The sequence below is a fragment of the Gorilla gorilla genome, chromosome 8 (assembly GCF_029281585.2).
Source record: "Gorilla gorilla gorilla isolate KB3781 chromosome 8, NHGRI_mGorGor1-v2.1_pri, whole genome shotgun sequence".
In the NCBI taxonomy this organism is placed as follows: domain Eukaryota; kingdom Metazoa; phylum Chordata; class Mammalia; order Primates; family Hominidae; genus Gorilla; species Gorilla gorilla.
In genome coordinates this window covers 40,893,094-40,913,120 of record NC_073232.2, presented here as the reverse complement: position 1 = coordinate 40,913,120, position 20,027 = coordinate 40,893,094, and the positions used below count along the sequence as shown (strand labels likewise).

At 40.3% G+C, this 20,027-nt stretch overlaps 1 protein-coding gene across 12 annotated transcripts in view; it reads left to right on the top strand.

The window, feature by feature from the left end:
* The window catches only part of KAT6B (lysine acetyltransferase 6B), a 207,079-nt gene that overhangs the window by 12,221 nt on the left and 174,831 nt on the right, over positions 1 to 20,027 (top strand). For 9 of the 12 annotated variants that reach the window (XM_055353381.2, XM_055353383.2, XM_055353380.2 and 6 more), the window contains exons 2-3: positions 1,553 to 1,622; positions 5,480 to 6,358. In XM_055353381.2, the coding sequence (XP_055209356.2) occupies positions 5,738 to 6,358 (621 nt within the window). In that variant the 5' untranslated portion in view covers positions 1,553 to 1,622; positions 5,480 to 5,737. The remainder of the gene's footprint in view (positions 1 to 1,552; positions 1,623 to 5,479; positions 6,359 to 20,027) is intronic. The other 3 variants (XM_031015363.3, XM_055353382.2, XM_055353379.2) reach the window with 1 other exon arrangement.

Below are 20,027 nucleotides of genomic sequence, written 5' to 3'. Positions count from 1 at the left end.
TATGCTGACATGAATATTTCTGAATAGTGTTGATGTTTATGTAATACCAGTGAAGCTAAAAGCTCAGTGCTGGACTAAGCATTTCTCTAGATATGTTTAGAATATTTGTAATGAATGATGTAAATAGTGTTATATTATAAGACAGTATGATACAACCATATAATTTACTGATATTTTGTAGTTAAAAATAAAATGATTCACAACCTTAGAAAATAGAATAATTTAATTTGATGTAGCATAAATCCCCAGAATTAATTTAGGATGATTTGCTACCTTTTTGATAGCCTTTTAGTCCAACCTTCAGGTTTTTATAGAAAAAAAATGAAAAGAGAATAATGATTTTAGGGTTTTCGCTTGTGATAGAATGTCCTATCTACATGTGAAACAAATCCCCATGCTCTGAAAAAGAGAAATGGTGTGGATAATTCCAAATCAGGAAAAAAAAAAATCATTTCTATTTGGCTTTTGAATGAATTATGCATTTTTTTTCTGTGGATTTGTCTTTCCAGTTAGATACTGCTTAGGCTAAAATGAAATTGGTTTTCAATCTATTCTCTTGCTTATATGAATTTACAGTGGGGCCAGTGGGATGTTGGAAACAGATCAGCCTAAGATTAAAAAATTTGCAGTGGGTAATATACAAAGTGGATAATATACATGTGTTTAGTTGAGAATTGGCTACAGATAAGACTTCTGATTTTGTTCCTCTCCTAGCTGTGTATTTTTTTTTTTTGAACACTGTGATTCTGCTTGTAGCAAAGAGCTGCTGAGTTACATCTGCTTCTGCCTAATTAACTCTGTTGGTTGGTGTCAGATGAGAGCTAATTTTGAGATTAAATTGAGGAGTGGGGTGTGTGTCGTGGCTGGGGGAGGGGAGAAGGAGGATCCAAGGTTGCTTGATTGTTTTACGTAAGATCAAAATGCAGTTATTCACAATTGTTCTTTTAAATTTATTTTTTGCTTTTCAAGTAAAAATAATCACTGCTGTCCTAAAATGTGACTTGTGTCGATACATATTTACTATTATGTAAACTGGTATGTTTTTCTTGTGGGTGAGCTTATTGGTCATATCTGGGTAGTCCATTCAGTACCTAGGTGCCTGGTGGCCTTTGGGACAAACAGCGAATGCTGCCCAGGAATGTGAATGCTGACCTTAAAACAACTTTTGACTGCCTTTTTTTCTGATAAATGTTATATCTGTTTGGCTATTTGAGTAGTAGTGGGTTTTTGTTCTTGTTTTGTTTTTCCATGATGAGATTTTTTCTTAGGAATCTATCACAAACCTGATTTTTAAAATTTGAACAGGTCTGGGCTTAGGGATGAAATTTACTTCTATAGGCACTTGGCTGGGTCCTTGGGGCTTCATTTTCTGTCTCAAGTTTCTTATTTATAAGAATCCTTCAGTGGTCTAAAAGAATTATTATATCACCAAATGTAGTATAATAACTCATTGGAGCTGTTTGTCTTGAATGGTTGTGGAGATACACGGATGGTTGCTGAATTTAAGGATGTCCTTATGTCCAAATGAACATTTCCTTTTTTCTTTTGGCAGATTTGCCTGAAGACCTGGATAATCTCCATTTTTGTCATGGACTGTTAAAACGTTTGAAGTTCCAATTCTGGTACTTTCCCTTATTTTATTACATTTTTAAGGTATAAAATGACAGTCTTATTAAAATGTGTTGGTAATGGATATAAACAATTGTTTTATGGATATAAATGGTTGTGGGTAAAGATTTGTGGGCTGGGTGCGGTGGCTCACGCCTGTAATCCCAGCACTTTGGGAGGCCGAAGTGGGCGGATCACGAGATCAGGAGTTTGAGTCCAGCCTGGCCAACATGGCGAAACCCTGTCTCTACTAAAAATTCAAAAATTAGCTGGGTGTGGTGGTGGGCACCTGTAATCCCAGCTACTTGGGAGGCTGAGGCAGGAGAATTGCTTGAACCTGGGCGGTGGAGATTGCAGTGAGCCGAGATCATGCCATTGCACTCCAGCCTGGGCGACAAGAGCAAGACTCTGTCCCCCCCCAAAAAAAAAAAAAAATGATTGTGGTAAAAGCTTGTCATGAAGGTATATTTTAGGTATCTATTAGTTATGAAACACTTTTTTTTTTTTTTTTTTTTTGAGATGGAGTTTCGCTCTTGTTGCCGAGGCTGGAGTACAATGGCTCAATCTCGACTCACTGCAACCTCTGCTTCCTGGGTTCAAGTGATTCTCCTGCCTTAGCCTCCTGAGTAGCTGGGATTACAGGCGCATGCCACCATGCTTGGCTAATTTTTTGTATTTTTAGTAGAGACGGGGTTTCACCATGTTGGCCAGGCTGGTCTTGAACTCCTGACCTTGGGTGATCCACCCGCCTTGGCCTCCCAAAGTGCTGGGATTACAGGTGTGAGCCACCACGCCCGGCTACGCATTTTGTTTTAATGTACGTTCGTTTGCTTGTGTAACAAAACACCTAAAAGCAACTTGGCAATATTGGGCACTTTTCCTATGACCTCTTCTACTTTCTGCAGTTGTATTTTGTGCAATCAAATTAAATTAGTTGTGATTCATCCTGAATACATGATGAAAGATTAAATAATTACTTGGATACAGTGAAATATCTTCTAATGAAATTTTGCCCGAAACCATTTTACTTTGGAAAGATCAATTTCCTGTTCTAAACTAACTGACAGAGAATGATTCTGTGTTCTATCCTGAAAGTGGTTGCACTGTGAAAGCCAGTGATTTCATTCCTAAACACACTGTGTTCCAAGTCTAACATTTTTGTCAAGGGTTTATATAATGAAACAAAAGTGAGTACTTATTAGATTTGTAGATGACATAGATGACAGAATCAAGATTCAAAACAATCTTTAGCAGGTTGGAAGATAGGCTTAAATCAACGAGATGAAATTGAACAGTAATAAATGTTAAATTGCAGCATTTCAATTTGCAGAAGGAAAGAGGTGGAAAGACTCAACTTGACAGCACTTTTTGAAAAAAGATCTGGGATTTTTAGTTGGACTGCATGCTCACCGTGACCACTTGTGTGGCAGGGGTATTGAGGAAGTTCCTGTAATTTGGGTTGCATTTATAATTGGATAATGCCTGAACTGTCATATTTTAAGATGGCCAATAGCCAAACTAGTGAGCAACCAAGAGAAGGTGGTGCTTTGAAACAATGTGATATGTGGAAGGGTTAAGAAACTGGGATATGAGTGGTCTAAGTTATGGCTGGAGGTAGCATGGGGTTTTGTCGTTAGTGGTTTTCAAAAGGTACTTGTTTTTGGACATTTGAAGGCCTCTCATGTTGAAGAAATACTAAGAATTGTCTTGGGATCCTTCCAGGGAATAGGACTAGTTAGGAATAGGAATAGGGTCGAAGTTATGGGGTGGCAGATTTTTGCTTCTCTGAGCAAGAAATTTAGCTAGAGCTGTGCAACAGTGGGGTGAGCTGCCTCAAAAAGTGACAAATTATCAATCACTGGAAGTATTTTAAAAATGTAAAGACTCATTGCCCATCTATTTGGGATATTGGGCAGGGATCTTTTATTGGATAACTAGAGGTTGGACTGGATGACCTTCACCCCCAAGTTTCTGAATCTGAGGGGAAAATGAGTAGAGTGAATTTACAGCTTACTGATCACGGGGACAATCTTGTTTAAACTGCCTCCTTTAAGGTGGCATTTTGGGTTGGCATTTAAAACTGTACTGTTTGAACAAGTATAGTTCAATGACCCAACTGTTTTTCAGCAACATTCCAGGATCTCTGAGAGCAAATACTATATTCTTCAGTATGTCTGGCTAAAGTTTTTAAGGAAAGATATTATTTTCTCCTCTTAGGTATAGTCTGTCTAAATAAATAACCAGAGATAACTTTAATTTTGTATTTTGTTAGAAAAATTTCAAAGTATATAGATGTTGCATTTGATGAAAGTGATAACTATATACTGAATATTAGATAATGTGTTTATTTAATCCTCTCAGTAGTCCTGTAAGGGATATACCAGTATTGCCTACAAGTAAAGTGATGGAAGCTTAAGTTATCCAGGGTTCCTCCACTGGACATTGTGGTAGGGCTGGGGTTCAGACCCATGTTGGTCTCTTTGCAGAGGCAGAACTAGCTAGAGCAGGCAGTTGTGGCTCAGGTGAGAACAGTGATGGACTTAGTTGGATTTTAGAATTGGCTGGGCACAGTGGCTTACACCTATAATCCTAGCACTTTTGAGAGACCGAGGTGGGCTGAGGTCAGGAGTTTGAGACCAGCCTGGCCAAAATGGCAAAACTCCATCTCTACTAAAAATACAAAAATTAGCTGGATGTGGTGGCACATTCCTGTAATCCCAGCCACTTGGGAGGCTGTGCAGGAGAATCGCTTGAACCCAGAAGGCAGAGATTACAGTGAGCTGAGATTGTGCTACTGCACTCCAGCCTGGGTGACAGAGCGAGACTCTGTCTCAAAAAAAAAAAAAAATTAATAAAAAAAATTAATGATATTCGACCCTTAAATCTGTTATTGACTCTTCCCTTGGGTGAATTGCATCTTCTCCCGAGCCTCAGTTTACCCACAAAGTTGTTCTGCAGTTTAAGTGACAAGTTATATGTGAGCACACTCTGTACAGTTTAAACTATAAAAAGAATTAAGAAGTGGATGTTATCATTGGACACCAAGATTAGAGCTCAGGTTTGGCCCAATTCCCAGGCCAAGGCTCTTTCTCCTTGTAGTCTCTTTGTAGATGTACTCAATACCAGATTGGAGATCTAGGGTGGTTTTTGTGTATACCAAGCATCTCTCAGAACAAATACCACTGTCCACCTGGAATCAGATTTGTATATATCTTCTTTGTACTGAGCTGTTTAATGAGCTAACTGGGTATTAAGATAACTAGACTGCTCTACTACTTAAAGGTGAAGGGTTATGTTACTGAATTATTTTCAGTTTTCCAACTTGTGGGTTAGAGGGTATCATAGACCTCTGTTAAAGGGATGGAGATGTGATTCCATAGAAGTAGCTAGATGGGAAGTTTTTTTGTGTGTGAGACTTGGGAAATACAATACCTAGCTGAAAGCTGGATTATTTACTCTTTTTTTTAAGTTTAAGATTTTTTGAAATAAGTTTAATGTACTTTCATCAGATTTTTTATATCATAGACTTATTCTTTGATGTGTATTTTATGTTTATGGTAGACATATACCTCAAACCACTTTCATATAATTTTGTTAATTTCAATAAAGATAATTAAATGTATAATTTAGATGTGATTATGCCTCATAAATGACTTCATATAGAGAAGTGAAACATTCTAAAAACAATTTCTTCTCAGACTGTGACCCAATTTCTTGTTGAAAAATATAGTCACTGTGGCTGTTATGTAATACCTGCCTGTCATTACTTCTGTGGTCATTCTGTGTCTGAAAAAGTCATGCTAAAGAATCTTTTAGTTTATTTGTGTAAGCTTCATTATTAAGAGACTTTCCCCTCTTTTTATCCTTTAAGGTCTTGATTTCCCAGTTAAAGATGTTCTTCACCCGAATGCAGTCTTTCCTGTTGGTAAAATAAGACAACCATCAACATTGCCTGTTTGTCTGCTTTTGAATCTCTTAAGGATGGATGTTTGTAAGATGTTGCTTAATACAGTCTGGAATACTCTGTCCATTTGTTGAATTGTAAATGACTTTCAAATGTGCAAGTTCTGTTAAATACAAAGAGAACCTCTATGGGTAACTTTTGTGTTGAAGAAGTCATTTGTCAACCATGGTAAAACTTGCAAACCCACTTTATACAGAGTGGATTCTTGAAGCTATACAGAAAATAAAAAAGCAAAAGCAAAGGCCCTCTGAAGAGAGAATCTGCCATGCGGTCAGTACTTCCCATGGGTTGGATAAGAAGACAGTCTCTGAACAGCTGGAACTCAGTGTTCAGGATGGCTCAGTTCTCAAAGTCACCAACAAAGGCCTTGCCTCCTATAAGGACCCAGACAACCCTGGGCGCTTTTCATCAGTTAAACCAGGCACTTTTCCTAAGTCAGCCAAGGGGTCTAGAGGATCATGTAATGATCTCCGCAATGTGGATTGGAATAAACTTTTAAGGAGAGCAATTGAAGGACTTGAGGAGCCGAATGGCTCCTCCCTGAAGAACATAGAGAAGTATCTCAGAAGTCAAAGTGATCTCACAAGCACCACCAACAACCCAGCCTTTCAGCAGCGGCTGCGACTGGGGGCCAAACGCGCTGTGAATAATGGGAGGTTACTGAAAGACGGACCGCAGTACAGGGTCAATTATGGGAGCTTAGATGGCAAAGGGGCACCTCAGTATCCCAGTGCATTCCCATCCTCGCTCCCACCTGTCAGCCTTCTACCCCATGAGAAAGACCAGGTAAGTGAAGGAGTAATGTTTGTGCATTCTCACTACTGTCCTTTTGTCTTTTACAGTTTCACTTAAGTTTTATGCGGACAAAAGTTCTGAATAAAGTTTGATAAAATTGAATGTTTTGCCTTAGAGCAGGCTTTTGTATTTTAAAATGTATATATTGTACTGCATTGTGTGGAGGACTTCCTCACTGGTTGGCCAAGAATTTAATGGAAGAGTCATGTGGTTTGTTTTTAAGCTCTGATTGCTAATTGGTTGGTGTCTGAAGGGACTAGGAAGGATAATATTGATCTTCCTTCATCCAGGCAGGGTCATATATATTTCAGAAATCTACGAAAAGGCCATCATATATTTTTCTCTTTATTACTATTTTCAAAGAAGAATCTACAGACTTCTTATTTTACTATTATTATTTTTTTGAGACAGAATCTAGCTCTGTCGCCTAGGCTGGAGTGCAGTGGCGCAGTCTTGACTCACTGCAACCTCTGCCTCCCAGGTTTAAGCAATTCTCCTGCCTCAGCCTCCCAAGTAGCTGGGATTACAGGCACCTGCCACCACACCTGGCTAATTTTTGTATTTTTAATAGAGACAGGATTTCACTATCTTGGCCAGGCTGGTCTCAAGCTCCTGACCTCAAGTGATGCGCCCGCCTCGGCCTCCCAAAGCACTGGGATTAGAGGCGTGAGCCACCATGCCCAGCTAGACTTCTTATTTTAATGGTGATAATCTATGCTTTTTTTTTTTTGAGATGGAGTTTTGCTCTTGTTGCCCAGGCTGGAATGCAGTGGCACAGTCTCGGCTCACTGCAACCTCTGCCTCCCGGGTTCAAGTGATTCTTCTGCCTCAGCCTCCCTAGTAGCTGGGATTACAGGCACATGCCATGCCCAGCTAATTTTTGTATTTTTAGTAGAGACCAGGTTTCACCATGTTGGCCGGGCTAGTCTCAAACTCCTGACCTCAAGTGATCCACCCGCTTTGGTCTCCCAAAATGTTGGGATTATAGGCGTGAGACACCATGCCTGGCTGATAATCTATGCATTTAAGAAGTTATTTTAATACGTCACCTAAATCCCTCATTTCAATATAAAGTCATTTTTTATTGTCCACTTCTCTGTGTTGTAGGTGTATGTTTATTTTGTCTCATACAGTATCTTTTTAAAATACTCTGATTTCTTGGGCCTTATGTTATTTCTATAGTATTTATAAATATATGGCAGAATTCTCCTTACATTACTGCTACCACTTTAAGTTTTTGGTTGAGTAAGATTTTCCTTTGTTTCAAAGCTACAGTATTTACTTCCCAAACTAAACACAAAGTAGAGCAGCAGCAGAAAGTTATTTATAGTTCATGTCTAGTTTTGGGGTTTATTCTCTGTCTTTTGGGTGAGCAGATATATTGATATCAGTTAATTTTATTAATACATGTTATAAAACAATCATTGTTGATAGAAAGGTGGTTTTGGCTGGGCAGGGTGGCTCCTGCCTGTAATCCCAGCACCTTGGGAGGCCAGGGTGGGAGGATCACTTGAGCCCAGGAGTTCAAGACTAGCCTGGGCAACATAGTAAGACCCCTGTCTCTACAAAAAAATCAAAGAATTAGCCAGGCTTGGTGAAGCACATCTGTAGTCCCAGCTACTTGGGAGGCTGAGGTGGGAGGATCACTTGAGCATGGGAGGTAGAGGCTGCAGTGAGCCTTGATTGTACTCCAGCCTGGGTGATAGAGTGAGATCCTGTCCCAAAGATAAAGAAAGGAAGAAAGAAAAGGTGGTTTTGGCCAGGCGCAGTGGCTCATGCCTGTAATCCCAGCACTCTGGGAGGCTGAGGTGGGCCAATTGCCTGAGTTTGAGACCAGCCTGGCCAACATGGTGAAACCCCATCTCTACTAAATATACAAAAAAATTAGGCAGGCGTGGTGGGGGGCACCTGTAGTCCCAGCTATTTGGGAGGCTGAGGCAGGAGAATCCCTTAAACCCGGGAGGCAGACGTTGCAGTGAGCTGAGATTGTGCCACTGCACTCCAGCCTGGGTGACAGAGCGAGACTCTGTCTCAAAAAAAAAAAAACAAAAAAAAAAACAAAAGAAAGAAAGAAATGGTGGTTTTATTCATGGTTTACTGCAGCCTTGACCTTTTGGGATCAAGTGTTCCTCCCAAGTAACTGGGAATACAGGTGTACGCCACCATGCCCAGCTAAGTTTTTAAATTTTTTGTAGAGATGGGGTTTTGCCATGTTGCCTGGGCTAAGTACAGTTTAGAAACAATTGAAACATGCATGTTAGGAAAAGTTATGCTCCTCTTGTTTGGATACCATGAACCCTTGAAATGGAACCTGTTTTCCTCTATGCTTTAGATCAGATCAGCCCATGGAAAGGCAAACCACCTGGTCCTACAAATTGGATAAGACCAGGTGGTTTGCCTTTCCATGGGCTGATCTAAAAGGCTGGAGTGCAGTGGTGTCACCTTGGCACACTGCAGCCTCCACCTCCCGGGTTCAAGTGATCCTCTCACCGCAGCCACCCGAGCAGCTGGGACTCCAGGTGCACACCACCATGCCCGGCTAATTTTTGTACTTTTTGTAAAGATGAGGTTTCTCGATGTTGCCCAGGCTGGTCTCGATCTCCTGGGCTCAAGGCATCCTTCCGCCTCGGCCTCCCAAGGTGCTGGGATTATAGGCATGAGCCACTGTGCCTGGCCAACATTTATTTGTTAACTATATTTTTATTTTGTTAGTCTTCTGCCACATTTATTTGATCCTTAGGTGGTTGTTGTGTTTGTGTAACCAACCTCTAGTTCTCTGTGACAGAATGTGGGCATAAAGAAAGAAGTAAAGTTATGAAATTTTCTTCTTAATAACATTTGTTTGAAAGAAAATACAAAAAGCCACTTAAATCCTAATTCATATGTCTGACACAGCCAAATCAGTTTTTAATTAAATAATATGTGTATATATATTTTTGTTTTGTTTTGTTTTTTGGTTTTTTTGAGATGGAGTCTTGCTCTGTCACCAGGCTGGAGTACAGTGGCATGATCTTGGCTCACTGCAGCCTCTGCCTCCCAGGTTCAAGTGATTCCCTTGCCTTAACTTCCCGAGTAGCTGGGACTACAGGAGCATGCCACCATGCCTGGCCAATTTTTTGTGTTTTAGTAGAGACGGGGTTTCACCATGTTGGCCAGGATGGCCTCAATCTCCTGACCTCATGGTCCACCTGCCTTGGCCTCCCAAAATGCTGGGATTACAGGCGTGAGCCACTGTGCCCAGCCTTAATTAAATATTTTTTATAAAAGCTTATACTGTGAAGAAATTCCTTAAGGGACTATAGAGCCATTTCTTGATGGATTTGGATATCTTAAAATATGTACACTACCCTAAGGTATGTTAAGGTTTTATAATGAACAGGTACGTGGACTAATTCAGGTAGCTTTAGGCAATTTAATAGTATGTTTCAATAATTTTGTGATCCGGGGATACCTTTACTTGTGATGGAAGAGTCAGTACAAATTTTCCACAGTCTCTTCTGATCCTTCGCTTTAACCTTGCCCGTCATTTCTTGCCAACCTTATCATATTTTTTTCAGGCAGCATCTGTACAGAGGTATTTTTAGTCTAAAGGAAAATTCATGTCTGAAAGTGTCTAGGATTGAGAGCAGAGTAATTTATTGCTTAGCAGGCAATTGTTACTGCTCTTTTTATGATGCTGATCTTTAAATTGTTTAGTTAGCATCATGCTATAATGAGGAAAGCTGAGAAATGTTTTCTAGAATTTTTACTTGATGAAATTTGGAGACTAATTCTATTAAGTAATCATTTGATTCTTAAAAAACAAAAATAAATAAAAATCAATTTAAACAAAATTGGCAACATGTTTGTATTCTTTAATAAAATAGCATTTTTTTCCAGCTGGGTGCAGTGGTTCATGCCTGTAATCCCAGCACTTTGGGAGGCCGAGGTGGGTGGATCACCTGAGGTCAGCAGTTCAAGACCAGCCTGACCAACATGGAGAAACCTCATCTCTATTAAAAAAAATACAAAAGTAGCCGGGCATGGTGGTGCATGCCTGTAATCCCAGCTGCTGGGGAGGCTGAGGCAGGAGAATTGCTTGAACTTGGGAGGCAGAGATTGCAGTGAGCTGAGATTGTGCCATTGCATTCCAGCCTGGGCAACAAAAGCGAAACTCCATCTCAAAAAAAAAATAAATAAATAAAATAGCATTTTTCCTTAAAAAATGTGAGAAAATTACAACATAATATATTACCCTTTGAAATTAAAAGTGATTTAATAGTTTAAAACCATGTAAACTCGCTAAGTAAATTTAATAGAAATTCTTAGCCCGGGATCCACAAATGAACTTGGGTGGGTATCCCACAAATCCTTTGAAATAGAGTGTAAAGTCATGTGTGTGTATCCATGTTTTTCTTTTTTTTCTTTTTCTTTTTCTTTTTTTTTTTTGAGACATAGTTTCGCTCTTGTCACCCAGGCTGGAGTACAATGGCACAATCATGGCCCACTGCAACCTCTGTCTCCCAGGTTCAAGTGACTCTTCTGCCTCAGCCTCCCTAGTAGCTGGGATTACAGGCGTGCGCCACCATGTCTGGCTAATTTTTGCATTTTCAGTAGAGACGGGGTTTCACCATGTTGGCCAGGCTGGTCTTGAACTCCTGACCTCAGGTGATCCACCCACCTCAGCCTCCCAAAGTGCTGGGATTGTAGGCGTGAGCCTCTGTGCCCAGCCTCCACATGTTTTTCTATGGCTAGGGTCTATAGCAAGCTTGTCCAACCCACGGCCCATGGGCTAGATGCGGCTGTGAATGGCTTTGAATGCAGCCCAACACAAATTCATAAACTTTCTTAAAACATAAAGAGATTTTTGGCCTGCGGCGTGGTGGCACATGCCTATAATCCCAGCTACTCAGGAGGCTGAGGCACAAGAATTGTTTGAACCTGGGAGGCGGAGGTTGCAGTTAGCTGAGATTGAGCCACTGCACTCCAGCCTGGGCGACAGAGCAACACTTCGTTTCAACAACAACAACAAGAACAACAACAACATTTTTTTGTGGTTTTTAAATTTTTTTTTTTTTAAGCTCACTAGCTATTGTTAGTGTATTTTATATGTGGCCCTAGACAATTCTTCTTCCAGTGTGGCCCAGGGAAGCCGAAAGATTGGACACTTCTGGTCTACATCTTTTGTCAAAGGCACCCAAAATGCCTAGTAGCCATTTTAAAATAGTTTGAGTTTCTTATACTAAATCATAATATGCTAATTGTCGACCTATGATGATTCTTCCTTTGGCTGCTGAACTTGGATTCATATGTAGATTGATTGTACTATAATTTCCTATATATAAGACATTTTCTAATATATTTGAAAAGATTATCATTGTTCTTGATGTGCTTGAAGTCATAGGGTTTGCCTTGCATTGTGGGAGGAAATTTATGATATAAGTGAAAACAGTTCAGAAATGGAGTGATCTCAATTACAATCCAGTCAACTAATGCCTTTTTTTTTTGAGACAGAGTGTCACTCTGTCACCCAGTCTGGAGTGCAGTGGCATGATCTTGGCTCCCTGCAACCTCAGCATCCCAGGTTCAAACAATTCTTGTGCCTCGGCCTCCCGAGTAGCCGGGATTACAGGTGTGTGCCACCACACCGGGCTAATTTTTGTATTTTAGTAGAGATGGGGTTTCATTAATGTTGGCCAGGCTGGCCTCGAACTCCTGGCCTCAAGTGATCCGCCTGTCTTGGCCTCCCAAAATGCTGGGATTATAGATGTGAGCTACTATGCCCCATGCCTGACTTAACTAATGACTTTTTTTTTTTTTGAGATGGAATCTCACTCTGTCATCCAGACTGGAGTGCACTGGTGCCATCTCAGCTCACTGCAACCTCCGCCTCCAAGTTCAAGTGATTCTCCTGCGTCAGCCTCCCAAGTAGCTGGGATTACAGGCACACACCACCAAGCCCTGCTAATTTTAGTATTTTTAGTAGAGACAGGGTTTCACCATGTTGACCAGGCTGGTCTCGAACTTGTGATCTCAAGTGATCCGCCTGCCTTGGCATCTCAAAGTGCTAGGATTATAGGCTTGTGAGCCACCGTGCCTGGCCATGACTTTCAAAGAAGCTGTTTATTCTGGTTACTTTTTTGAGCAGTTACATTAAATGTAAAACAAAATAAAAATAGTAAGAATAATAACTAACGTTTTGTAAGTGTTAAATGCTGGCACTATTCCAAGTGCTTTACATTTATTATCTCCTTGACTTGTCACAATAACTGCAAAGGAGGTAGATTATTACCCTTATTTTACAGATGAAAAAATGAGGCTGAAAGCTTGAGTGATTTGCCCAAGGTCACTGATAGAGCTAGTGAGTGGTGAAGCCAAGATTCTGACGAGACAGTCTGACCTCAGAGCTCTTTACCACTGGGCAGTACACTGGTCAACAGTGGTGGCTTTTTTTTTTTTTTTTTGAGACAGAGTCTCGCTCTGTCGCCTAGGCTGGAGTGCAGTGGCATGATCTCGCCTCACTGCAAGCTCCGCCTTCCGGGTTCACGCCATTCTCCTGCCTCAGCCTCCTGAGTAGCTGGGACTACAGGCGCCCACCACCACGCCCGGCTAATTTTTTGTATTCCTAGTAGAGAAAGGGTTTCACCGTGTTAGCCAGGATGGTCTCAATCTCCTGACCTCGTGATCCACCTGCCTCGGCCTGTGGTGGCTTTTTATTAACAGTTCTTCAAATGATTAGAAACAGTTTTGCCCCAACAAATAGATTTCCAGCATTTTAAATTCGGTAGATGCAATGAGCTTATTATAGTTTTTAAAGTAGATACTATTTATAATATTAGCAATATGGAAAGGCAGTAGAGAAAGTAGTAAGTCTGTGTCTAATTAGACTGAACATCATCATCATTCCGATGCATGACTGCTAGGAGGAATACAATGCAAGTTAAAATAGAAGGGCTCCTTCCTTTCTGAAATGTAATTACACATCTTCTGATAGTCTAGAATTCAAATTGGGTATTACCACACTGGCTTCTTAGCATAAATTCTTTGTATTTATTTAAGAAAGCTCTCTTCGGTGAGGTGATATGGAAATGAATTAAACCACCGAAGATAAAACTTTATATCTTTGACTTGGTGAGGGAACTCCTAAAGGATAGTATTAATGTTTCTCATTAAAAGTAGTAAAGCTCAATTAGGTCAGATTATGAGGACTTTGGAAAGTCACATATTCTAAGAGAGACTTCCGTTATCACTGCGCACTTTGTAGCATTAAGATTCCATTTGAACATTTGAGCTTTAGCATTTTTATAAAATCAGTTTAGTTCCATTTAAAATAAATTCCTTAGTATTTCACTTTAGTGAGAATGTCTTCATAAAATTTATTAAGTGTCAAGTCTTGGTTTGTTTCCAGTGTAGTACATAATGTGGGAATTCTCATTCTAGGTTGGCATCGTAATTGGAAGGTGGGACACTTTCAGTATCAAGTAGGGCTTCTGATGTTTTTTCTCTTGAAGAAATAATTGTATTAGAATCTTACAAAAAGCCTTCAAACATAAACAAAATTACAAAAACAGCGATACTGTCAATAAGAAAAAAATCAAAATCTTTTTTTTTTTTGGATACAGAGTCTTGCTCTGTTGCCCAGGCTGGAGTGCAGTGGCGCAATCTCGGCTCACTGCAGCTGCTGCCTCTCGGGTTCAAGCGATTCTCCTGCCTCAGCCTCCTGAGTAGTTGGAGATTACAGGCATGTGCCACCATGCCCGGCTAATTTTTGTGTTTTTAGTAGAGACAGGGTTTCACCATGTTGGTCAGGCTGATAAAAATGATTTTTTTTTTTTTTTTTGGAGATGGAGTCTCGCTATGTTGCCAGGCTGGAGTGCAGTGGCGCAATCTCGGCTCACTACAACCTCCGCCTCCCTGGTTCAAGCAATTCTCCTGCCTCAGCCTCTGGAGTAGCTAGACTACAGACGTGCACCACCACGCCCAGCTAATTTTTGTATTTTTAGTAGAAACGGGGTTTCACCATGTTGGCCAGGATGGTCTCAATCTCTTGACCTAGTGATCCACCTGCCTCGGCCTCCCAAAGTGCTGGGATTACAGGCATGAGCCACTGTGTCTGGCCACAAAATGATTTTTAAAAGGAGTTCAAATGATCAGAAATGGGGTTGAAAGACAAACGTAGGACCCTTGTTATGTGTGGTCTTGGCTTATTCAGTTGTTTATTCTATTTCTCCTGCCCCTTTTAGAGAGATACGTTGTTAGGGTTTTTGGCACTGTTATTAATATGAAATATTTCTATAAATAGAAGATAAATGTACATCCTACAGCAGTTGCTTGAGTTGTTTACACACATGAATTAGATAAGTTTATTTTTAGATTTTCTTTTCTTCTGTTTTCTCCATTCTGTTTTCTCCTCTTCAGTCCCCTTAACCCTGCCCTAGAGCAGACCCTCCTCATCTGTTCTGGGACTTTTCCAATAGCCTGTACTTTATGAAGGACCATTCATTAGTCCGTATTGTTCTTTGATGTGGCAGGCTTCCAGAAGTCTCTCAGCCCTAGGGGAATTGTTCATAGTCTCAGGCGACTCTGGATCTTTTTTGGCAGAAATGTGTATATTTTTTATCTGCTAATTATAGAGCCTGAATGTCCTCCTCTCTGTTGACCTTCTTAGTTTTCCTTTGAATTGGTATCCTTTGTGTTGCAGATGTCATCTTTCTCGAAGAGTGCTTGATTATGTGTATTTAACTGAAAATTGAATAAATCTCTAAAGATTGTAAAATATGCTCTTCAAAATAACCTGCATTTTGGAATTGGTATGGATAAAGTCAGTTTTAGAACCACTAAAGTCAGACAGAAACCTATTGTAATGTGAAAGACGAGGTGGATCAAATACTTGCTGTTCCAGGGTCATGGAAGGAAAAAAATTGCAGTTCATGTTCTTCTTATAATTAAGCTTCAGAAGTTCTTCAGAATAGCAGTGTCTGAGGACTGCTTTTGTGAGCAGGTAGTACCAGTTGTTGAGACATTGTTGAGAGAGCACATGAATTGTCTCAAACTAGTTAGTTGGGTCAAGGGAAAGATAAAATGAAGGGTGAATGAGTCTTTCTATTGTACTCTGAGGCATGACAGCGTGTTCCACTTTTGAGCTTTTATCAAGATGGGACTTGTCTAGACTTCTAATGAAATGGGCTTCAGGTAAAGTAGAAACATTATGTCAAGAGGATTTTTGGTTGTTCAAATGAATGTTAAACATTCTTTTAACTCTTTGGATCTTAGATAGATTTGATAGTTGTGATACCTTTACTGTAACACATGATCCTGTCCTGAATGATCAGCAGCTTTCAGGAGTTACTCTTGTATTCCCAGCTACATTTGTGATACTTTCAGTGCTAAGAAAACCTATATTCTGTAGCTTTGAAGTTATTTAACAGATAAGTACTATTTGCTGATTTATTCTGATTTTGTCTTAAATGACAAATACTTTATTCATCCTTTCTCTTCAAACATTATTTAACAAATGTACGTTTTAATGTTTCTCAAAAATGAAGGTCTATATTCTTTTTATATGTTTTATCTTTGTATGTTATTTCTTTCATCTTTTTTTTTTCTTTTCTGAGACAGGGTCTCACTCTGTTACCCAGGCTGGAGTGCAGTGGTTTGATCATGGCTCACTGCAGCCTCGACCTCCCGGGCTCAAGTGATCCTTGATCCTCCCACCTCAGCCTCCTGAGTAACTGGGACTACAGGTGTGCACCACCTTGTCTGGCTAATTTTTTTTTTTCTTTTTTTTTGAGACAGTCTTACTCTGTTGCCCAGGCTGGAGTGCAGCCGTGTAATCATGGTTCACTGCAGCCTTGACCTTCCCAGGCTCAAATGATCCATCCTCCCACCTCAGCCCCCCAAGTAGCTTGGACTACAGGCACACACCACTACACCCAGCTAATTTTTGTATTTTTTGTAGAGATAGGGTTTCACCACGTTGCCCAGGCTGGTCTCGAACGCCTGAGCTCAAGCAATTCACACACGTCGTCCTCCCAAAGTACTGGGGTTACAGGCGTGAGCCACCGTGCTCAGCCTTTTATTTTTAATATGTAAGAAATGCCTTTTTTTTTTTTTTTTAATTTGAGATGGAGTCTCGCTGTCTTGCCCAGGCTGGAGTGTAGTGGCATGGTCTCGGCTCACTGCAACCTCCGCCTCCCAGGTTAAAGCAATTCTCCTGTCTTGGCCTCCCGAGTAGCTGGGATTACAGGCATGCGCCACCACTCCTGGCTAATTTTTTTGTATTTTTAGTAGAGACGGGGTTTCACCATATTGGCCAGGCTGGTCTCGAACTCCTGACCTTGTGATCTGCCCACCTCGGCCTCCCAAAGTGCTGGGATTAGAGGCATGCCCCACCACGCCCGGCCCATTGTTTTATCATGACAGTAGCAATGTGTTTTAATTGTAAAATTCTTGACTTTTTGTTTTGTTTATAAACTTCCTTTTCTTGGCCCTGTGCCTTAAACTACAGTAGATTAGGTGAAACTGTTCTCTGATCACACTAGCATTTAAAATATGAACCTGAATCTTCTCAGGTACTTTGATCTCTCCAATCTATTAATGTTTCTGAGTACATAAACATCAATTAGCTCACCAAATTAAAGTTAGCAAATGCGTCAGCCATGTAATTTGCATGTGACATTTTGAGTTAGCAGGGCCAAGAGGGAAGTATGTTTTTGTGAGTGGGTGTGCTTATCTCTCTGTCTTCAGGTGGTGATGGAAAGTTGTACATGTAAGAGAAGGAGTTGTGGCAGTGGATATGTGAAATGCTAACTGTACATATGCCTCTGCTTGGGGCAGAAGCACTTTACCAGAGAAGTCTCCAACAGTTGCAAACTACATATTCTTTTTCCTTATATAAGTGAATCTTTTAATTAGTGTAATATTATGTAGAGTGTATGTTTTTTCTGTTTTTTTTTAATGAAAGGTGATATTTTGATAAATCTGCAAAATGAGCAATATAGACAACATTTTAGAATGAATGATACTAGATTTAAACTATGAGGCTGGTCTCTGCAAAGATACAAAGTAAATACTAATCACTGGTCTAAGCAAAATCCAGGAAGGATTTTTGTTAATTTGACAAGTGGGTTTAGAATTCTTTAGCCACTGTTTTTTATAAACCAGCTTTGTTCATACCTCCTTTCTCTAATTTGCCTCACTTTTGATCTTTGATAAACCAGCTGCAATTTGTTTTCATTAACAAACTTAACTGGTCAACAGATGTTTTGGCTCTGTTTTGTCCTTTCTATTAGAAACAGCATAGGCGTACACAGAAACCATGCTGGGCCTTTTCCTGTCTGTAGCTCGACAGGCGTTACAGAAGAGCAACCTAACTTTACTTACAAGTTCAATTTTTCTTCCTCAGTATTATTATTATAGGTATACAAACATTGTAGTTTTGTCTCCCCCATCAAGTCGGTCTTTTGTTGTTAATCTTCCATCTGTTAGTCCAGTATACACTTCTCACCCCGCTTTTTAGCATTGCAAAATCTTAGCATGCAGGGAAAAAGGTACTATTGCAGGAGAGGTAATTGAGATATCAGCAACTCTTCCACAATTCAAGGGAAGGAGTGGAACTAGCCTGGTGAATTTAGATAATTTCTTCCATCTTCTTTGATGTCAGTGAGCTGCCATATGGAGAGCAGTGAGGCCTGCAGGAAGGAGGTGAGCCTTGGTCTGGGCTGCCTAGGGTGTTCAGAGTGACGTGGGCTGAGAGCCAGAGGCAGAGCTTGACTGTTTCTGTTAGTAGTTTCTGATGTGACCAGCCCTGCTTTTTGTCCAAGGTTTCCCAGTCATGCTTGCCACCCTATGGGTATGATGAAGTTTAAGAAACAGATCATAAACATTATATTGGGAAAGAGAAACATAAGAACATATTAAAATCTAGTAATAAGGCCATTAAAAGATGACTCCCATTTGATATTTGACCAACTTGTTTTCAAAATTAGTATTGTAAACACTTCTGTCTTATAACAAAACCCAGCTTTAGCTGTTGAGCCTTGAGTTGTGAGTAAAGCAGCAGAAAACAGGATCTGCTAGTGGAAGAGTATTGGCTGTTTGAAGAACATCAGCTGTTCCAGGTAGACTCCTGGCAGTGTGTGAGCAGACCTGGGAAAGGCAGGCATGGAGGGAGCTAGGAAAATACTTCTCTCCTAACCTTTATAATTTATAAAATTAGAGTATTTCATAAATATTGAAAGAGTAGTACAGTAAACACTCTATTTCTTTCACATAGATTCACCAATTTTAACATTTTGCCACATTCTTTCTCTTCCTATATGTGTGTATATGTATATGTTTTTATACATGGGTGTGCGTATATATACAGCACATTTATATATTCACAATTTTGACTGAACTGTTGGAAACTAAATTACAAATATTATATTTCACCCCTAAATACTTAATAGTATATCAAAAATGTTCTCTTATATACTATACTATTACACAAAAAATTCGGCAGTGGAATGAGTGTTAACTGACAGTCCATATTTCCCGAAATGGCCCCAAAATCTCATTTATAACTTTTGACTTTTTTTGAGATGGAGTCTCGCTCTGTTGCCCAGGCTGGGGTGCAGTGGTATGATCTCAGCTCACTGCAACCTCCACCTCCCAGGTTCAAGCAATTCTCTTGCCTCAGCCTCCCGAGCAGCTGGGACTACAGGTGCGTGCCACCATGCCCGGCTAACTTTTTTTATTTTTAGTAGTGATGGGGTTTCGCCAGGTTGGCCAGGCTGGTCTTGAACTCCTGACGTCAGGTGATCTACCCGCCTAGGCCTCCCAAAGTGCTGGGATTAAAGGTGTGAGCCACTGCACCTGGCCAACTTTTGACTTTTCATCCAGGATCCAACCAAAGATCATATATTGCATTTGGCTGTCATGTCACCTTTAATAGAGAACAGTTTTCCCTCCTTTTTGCTTCTGAAGACATTGACATTTTTGAAGAGTCTAGGGTAGTTGTCTTGTAGGATGTCCCACAATTAGTATTTGTCTGACTGTGTCCTCATGATTAGATTCAGAGTAAACATTTTTGACAAGAATAGCCTGTGGGGATCTGGGAGTGGTGGCTCACACCTATAATCCCAGCACTTTGGGAGGCTAAGATGGGTGGATTGATTGAGCTCAGAAGTTTGAGACCAGCCTGGGAAACATGGTGAAACCCCGTTTCTACAGAAAATACAAAAAAATCAGCTGGGCATGGTGGCATGTGCCTGTAGTCCCAGCTACTTGGGAGACTGAGGTAGAAGGATTGCTTGAATCCAGGAGATGGAGGTTGCAGTAAGCCAAGGTCACACCACTGCGCTGCAGCCTGGGTGACAGAGTGAGACTCTGTCTCAAAAAGAAAAAAGAAAAGAAAAAATACTGTATGGGGGATGTTGTATATTTCTTCTTGTGAGATACCAGGAGATAAATAATTTCAGCTTGTCTCATTACTGGTGGTGCTTAGTTTATCAGTTGGTTAAGGTGGCATCTGCTAGATCTTTGTTTATAAAGGCACCTTTTCCCTTTTGTAATTAACAAGTAATCTGTGCAATGATACTTTGAAAGCATGTGAGTAACCTTTCACCCAGTGTGTATTAGTTTTCTATTGCTGCTGCAACAAATTACAGCAACTTAGTGGTTTAACACAACACAAATGTAT